A 7,042-nucleotide genomic window follows, 5' to 3' on the forward strand; every position below is an offset into this window, starting at 1 on the left:
GCATTACCGCACAGGAGACTGTGAAAACTGCTGGTGAGTGGAGAGAAGACATGGGCTTTTACACTGTCGAGGTTGATAGGAAGATGGTACGCAGGTGTGCGGGATGAGAGACAGATGCGCGCCAGTCTTGAAGCCAGGAACCAACCCTACGCCCACACACAGACAGACGAACAAAGGACGCTGGCAGGGAATGTGGCAGTTGTGTAACAGCAAGGGAATTTGTTTTAATATAGCATATAAACAGACACAGGGTGTCCATTTATGTACGTAAAACATTCCACTATACTATACAGAGAGTGCATTTGTTGTTTGTACCTCTTACATCTATTCAACCTCACAAACAAACTAACTTACTCAGAAATTAGCTTTTTTCTTTTTCTTTTTTTTTTCTGGGGTTGTTTTCCTACTAATAATATGTTGGATATGGATGGTTGTTAATTAATCTATTGACTCTTAATCTCTTGGTGTGCAAGATCTTCTTTTCTTAAATAATGGGTGCGTTCGGAAATGCGCACTCAACGCACGGTGTGCCATGTTGTCGTTTGTTTATTCGGTGCGTTGTCGTTCAGAAATCCAGTGCGCTGCACACCGGTGTGCTGAGTGCACGCACTGAACGACCCTACTCAGAAGATGGATTTTGGCGGTGTGGTGCATCAACGCTGTGTTTTGATTGGTTGATTTTCATGGCCATGTCTCGCGCTTCTCGGGCTGTGAACAATGGCGTAGGAAACGATAACAAAATGCACCATTTGCTGCTTTATTGGTCCTTTGGGTTTTATTGTTACACACACATCAACGTGTAAACTAACAGCAGGTAGGCCAATGTTATGAATTAAATGACCTACCAATAGCAACGTTACGTTAGCACCTTCTGCTTTTAAGAACGTTTTCCAAATGAAGAAGCGCACAGCTGGTCGTTCGTAAATAAGCCACACTGAGTGCACTCTACAACATCACTGCCCTGCACTCACTACACTGAGCACACACTCGTGCGCATTTCCAAACACACCCTACGTATTGCACTTAACCTAGCACCCACTGTTTGTGTGCTTAACTCCAGTAAACAAATGCCATTACAGTGCCATTACAATGGGATTGTGTGATGCACTACAAAATACTACTTGCGCTGTAACACTTTTTGAATGCCCATTGTATCTCCGCAGGTCCATCTCTGTACCCTATGCCTACCAGTGTTGTGCATTTGTGGGATGTGACACCACTGCTTCTTCTCATGATGGTGACCTAAGGAAGACTGCTGGTGAGAAAGCTACACTCAAAGTCTCATCCCTGCAACTATGACCACATTTACAATTTAGGCTTTTGGCAGACACTGGCAGACATAATTGTGACACTCTGTCACGATTATGACATTTTACATGATGATTAATTGTCACTCAAATAATTGCGATTAACGATTTAATTGTGTATCCGTCGTTGACAATTACATTCCTGTTTGGCTTGTAGGCTTTGAAGTTGCACATGGAAGATATGACACATAACCTAAACATACAAAGAATTACTTACATATTTGACAACTTTATACTTGAAAAAGAACATTTATAGCGGAAATAGCCGATCTACAAGCTCGCAACGCGTTGTGAGCTTGTAGATCGGCTATTTCCACTATTTTTGAAAATGTTTGAAAATATAAAAAAATTTCAACATGTAAGCGATTATGACGATTATGACAAAATAATTGCGATTATGTCAAACATTTGCGATTAGACGATTATGTAATAATTGTGACAGCCCTACACTCTTATCCAGAGCGGCTTAGAAGTGTGAGATCAGAGTAAATGTCTTGAACCCTAGTTAACATAAACAATGTGCACAGAAAAACAATAGTTTTCTGTCATTCAAAGAAAGTAGAATACCAGGCAAATATCAAACCTAGCATACCTGTATACCTATATCTGAATAACATTTTTAGCTTCGTTTTTCATTTATAAAATACAAGGAATTTAGAGATACACTGTAGCTCCACATTCATTTGTTTTGCTAAACCTTCTTATTATCTTCCCAAATGATTATACTTTAATCAAAATTGTTGTACACGAAAATGACCTGAGCAGAATAATTTTCTATCAAGTCGCCATTTAGTAAACATTTAGGCCTCTAAAAGAAAACCCTCTTCTGTTGTAGGTGGAGAGGAAGTGGAAAGAATTTCTTTGATCATACATTGCTCCCCCTCTCCAGGTAAGAAGCTCCCTTAATGACACATTTCCCTCTTTCATTTCGGGCCAGTGCTTTTCAACCTTTCCTGGATCAGGGCCCACTTGGAAATCTGAAAAGTATTCACGGCCCTTTTTGAAAAATAATTTGTTTTACATTGTGTGTTTAATGTACATTTGTTGATATATCTTTGTGTTTTGCCAATTATTTGGGGGCCCACCTGCAATATCCTCACAGCCCACCAGTGGGTCCCGGGCTGGCAGGTTGAGAATCGCTGATTTAGGCTTTTGTTTGTGTGGAAGTGGATGCACTTTATTTTATTGGGTTAATGATGGAATGTTCTAACAACGTGTTCTCCCTCTCAGGAGCGTTCAAGCCCTGTGAGCACCTCCTGGGAAGCTGGATGATTCGTCTGACTGTCTGGTTCATCTGCCTGGTGTCTCTGGTCTTCAACGGCCTGGTGCTGATCGCCACCTTCTCTCCTGTCCACCGTTCTCCGGGCTTTGCCCATTGCCAGGCTCCACCCCTGTCACCAGCCAGGTTACTGACAGGGCTGCTGGCCCTGGCCAACCTGCTCACCGGCCTGTACGTCGGGGTGCTGACGGTGCTCGACGTTGCCACCTGGGGCTCCTTTGCCGAGTTCGGGGTGTGGTGGGAGATGGGCGCCGGCTGCCAGGTCACAGGAGCTCTTGCGGTCTTCTCCTCAGAGTGGGCGGTGTTGTTGCTCTCACTGGCAGCCGTGGAGCGGAGTGTGGCGGTGCGGGCGCTTCTAGGGAAGGTGAGGGTGTCGCCACGGAGGAGCAGCAGCAGCCACCGGAGGTGCTGGCGAGGAGACCAACGTTTCAGCCTTGCTGCAGGACTACTGGGGCTCTTTGCTGCTGCTGCCTGCCTGCCTCTTCTAAGTTACAAAGGGTCATCTGCATCTCCTCTGTGTTTGCCCTTTGCTGGTGGTGAGGGCCCCACTTTGAGTATTACTGTAGTTCTTGTATTGCTCAATGCGCTGGCTTATCTGTTCACTGCAGCCGTGTACACACAGCTGTACTGTCACCTTGGCAGGGTGGAGCTTGCAGATCCAGAGCAGACGGGTGCCCTGCGCCATGTAGCTTGGCTCATCTTCACCAACTGCATATTCTTCTGCCCTGTGGCAGCGTTCTCCTTTGCCCCTCTCTTGACTGGGTCAGGCTCCACCGCCGGTGGCCCAGAGATTGCCAAATCTGTCATCCTCATTTTCTTCCCCCTGCCCGCGTGCCTGAACCCTGTCCTGTACGTATTCTTCAGCCCCGCCTTCAGGGAGGACTGGCTGAGACTGCGGGGTCGCGGCTGTGTGGCCAGAGGGGTAAAAGCCAGCGCTGGAGGTCAGGGAGATCGCGCTGGCGGGGGGTCTGGCGCCACGGACGGAAGTTCCTCCACGCAGCTAGGCTTTGACTGTGGCGTGTACTCGCAGCTTTGCGGGGAGCCGGTGGTGTGTGAGCATTGTGAAGCGGCACTGCATGCCCGGACCTGTTCCTCCTCTTCCTCCTCCACAGTCTGCAGACATTTGGTGAAGTCTCACAGCTGCCCCACGCTGCTGGCCGGAGCTGCGGTGTGCCAGCAGCGTGCGGAGGGGTACTGGGCAGACAGTGGCACTCCCTCAGCCCAGTCTGAGTACGCAGACGAGGGAGACTCGTTTGTGTCCGACAGCTCCGACCAGGTGCAGGCCTGTGGCAGAGCCTGCTTCTGTCAGAGCCGAGGCCTCCCTCTCGTACACTACTCATACAACATACCTCGTGTCAAAGACTAAGGAGCCCTACAGAGTGGTATGTGTGCACACATGCGCGCGTGCATGTATCCCTCTCTGTTATGTGAATTTGGACGCCACAATATGACGTACACAAGTTGTGTCAAACAGCAAACATGTACAAGTACCCTGCTAAAGAACCTATCCAGAAAAAGCACTTATTTTTGTAATTACTGTGTAAACGGAGACTCAACCAATCACCGACAGAAAGGGAAGTTGGCATGCAATTATCAACCAGGACACTATTGATGAGCATGTTTTGCTTCATGTAATGTCTTATGTGAGCTCAACTGTTGTGTCACGATGCAAGTTGTCTAACAAAGGGACGTACAAGAGAAACTCTTGCCTCCAGTGCCTGTTTCCTGGTTTAGATTGGACTGGATGTCACAATATTACAAGCCTCAAATCATCTGTCATCTTTTTTTTTTTTTTTTTTTTGTGCCATCTGTTTTACCTATAAGCTTTTATCCATTGTTGAAATGATGTCATGCAAGTTGTCCGTTTTAAAAGCCTCACTATAATAGCTGTTGATTTTATATGTACGTAAATGTAGCAGATGTAATCATCCTCATTCTAGAAAGCTCTTTGTGAATGTAACATGAATTTCAGGAGAACTATTTGTATGACAGTGGTCTTAAACTAAAGAGGGGGATCAACTTTAATCGATAACGTTCTTTTCCCCCAGTAAGTTAAACCCTTCCAATGTGACCCAAATCTAACATGCTTAACATATTCTATAAAATGGCAACCTGCCCTGTGCCCTGTATTCACAGTTCATGAGAGCATGGCAATGGCATAAATGTATGTACATTTTGGTATAAACCTTTCTCTCCTTTTTTCCCACTGTAAAGTGAGTAAGACTTTGAATGTGATATAAACGTAGCAGATATCACTGTGTCAGCGACAGCTGTGCTGGGTTGCTTTATGTGGTGTTGTAATTATTTGTTTTGAGCGGTAGGAATGTCTTGTTCAAGGTAATTTCAGGTATATGAAAGGTGGCCTTTGAATGATGAATGCTTAACGGAAGCAGTCACCCGAGACTACAGCACCCCTAGTGGCAAATGTTAAATCCCTCACAAAGACATTTATTGTTGCCATTGTATTGTAGTACTGTAAGACTTCACTGTTGTTATTTTTAGTCTTAAGTTGCACATATTTGGTGCTTACAGTATCCTTACAAACCATTAGTCACCAATTGACCCATAACTAGCTGTTTTCAGCTCAATCTGTGTAGTTACCGTAAATGCTAGTATATATAGTCTGTCATGCGAGGGTCATGACAATACAGTAATGTATATTATTAACCAATAACCACATTAACCCAAGTGTGCCTAACCTGGACATGCATGTCATTATAGGCCAACATTTTCAAAAATGGCGGAAATAGCAGATGTACAAGCTCAAAATGCATTGCAGCATGACATGTCGTGAGCTCGTAGGTCATGCTATTTTTGCTGCGACAGCTATTTGTACAACAAAGTAAAAAAAAAAAGTGGTAAATGTAGATGACTTTTCACTTGGATTGTGTGACTGTTGGAGGATTGGTTTCTGGCTGATACACATTGTGCTGGAGCGTGTGATTGTACACATTAATCTGGACACACCCTTGGAACATGTATCCACAAGTGTGCATCATGTGAGTGCTCAGGAATTTAGGTAATGTAGGGAAGCCCTTTTTCTCCAATCAACAGATCATTCTCGTGTCTTTACAATGCATAATGTTGACTTTGATTTTTGTTTAGATTTCCTGTTGTCATTGTATGGATTTTATACACAACACTTTGACTGGGTGTGTAATTTCTAACACCAACCAAATGTCCATTCATTCTTGTTTAAGTGTGCGATCACATCCTGTAAAAAAAAAAAAAATCTGTGTGTACTGTACTTGTCCGTCTCCTTTAGTCTGTAAATTATTTTGATAGAAAACATATAATCAAGAATGGGATGCAATGTTTAACTAAGGAAGCTACCTCTTCAACTGTAGTGGCTACCGGCAGTGCTTTTTAAATGGAAATCTTTTTTATTATTATTATTGTTTGCATACTAGGTTGTACATCACCATTTTAGTTCACTGCAAATTGTGGGAGTAATTTATGTACTGTATACTGTGATTCTTTTTTTTAACCAAACTATAAACTATGGAATTCTTACAGTTTGGTGTTTCATATTTTTAGATACATGTAGATATCAGTGCTGTAAATACAATATCTTGTTTTCGTTTGAGTCCAAATACATTTGCTTTGTGAAATTGTGTGAGATCTATTTAGTTGCAAAGAACTTGTGAATTATTACAATTTGAACTTTATTCATTGACTTTGGACCGGGAGGGATCTGCCTTATGCTGCTCAAGCATCTAATACATTATATGGTTCACTGGAATATATGGGATCAAGTAACTGCATGTCTGTTAAAAGACATCTTCTACGTGTGCTGTCTTGGCAGATTTCCCCATCGCACGCTATAGTAAAATGTACAAGAATTACCACATTGAAACATTTCTTAACCTTGCGTGGAAGAGTGATTAAGTGTGCACTACAAACTGCTCTCTCTTGACACCCTCAGTTGAGCCACATATTTCACAGTGGTTGAGTAGCATGAGGCCATCCTACAAGAGACATGTCAGCTTTGTTATCAGGAAAGACAACATATGACTCACTTGGTAAGGGAACTGTGTGTGTGTGTGTGTGTGTGTGTGTGTGTGTGTGTGTGTGTGTGTGCGTGCGCGTGCGTGCGTGCGTAATCAATTATCTCGGTGTGTGTATGTGTACGCGTGTATAAGGTGAAACCTTATGTGTGGAGAAACCAATGGCATGCATCTGATGCGTATAAAAATGCTAAACAGACCCAGTTGTCACCTGGATTTTGCATTAACATGTTAAGAGGCAAAGATCTCAGTGACTATGAACGAAGGCTCATTAATGGGGCATGGATGGCAGGACCTTCAGTCACAAACTGCTCAACTGGCTTGTGCTTCAATAGGAACAGTTATAAAATATCATCTGTATTTCAATCAAGGGAAAGAAAGTAAATATAGTAAATAAGATTGAAAATTGTGGTTGGTCGGACGGTGCACATTCAATGACTTTCAGGAAA

At 43.5% G+C, this 7,042-nt stretch overlaps 1 protein-coding gene across 1 annotated transcript in view; it reads left to right on the top strand.

Annotated features, from left to right (window-relative positions):
• lgr4 (leucine-rich repeat containing G protein-coupled receptor 4) overlaps nucleotides 1-6,092 on the top strand; it is a 38,698-nt gene extending 32,606 nt beyond the window's left edge. The window contains exons 16-18 of the mRNA XM_080730840.1: nucleotides 1,164-1,258; nucleotides 2,143-2,196; nucleotides 2,538-6,092. Of these exons, the coding sequence (XP_080586966.1) occupies nucleotides 1,164-1,258; nucleotides 2,143-2,196; nucleotides 2,538-3,952 (1,564 nt within the window). The 3' untranslated portion in view covers nucleotides 3,953-6,092. The remainder of the gene's footprint in view (nucleotides 1-1,163; nucleotides 1,259-2,142; nucleotides 2,197-2,537) is intronic.
• Nucleotides 6,093-7,042: the final 950 nt, after the last annotated feature.

Source organism: Nannobrachium achirus (genome assembly GCF_963921795.1).
Source record: "Nannobrachium achirus genome assembly, chromosome: 7".
NCBI classification, from domain to species: Eukaryota; Metazoa; Chordata; class Actinopteri; order Myctophiformes; family Myctophidae; genus Nannobrachium; species Nannobrachium achirus.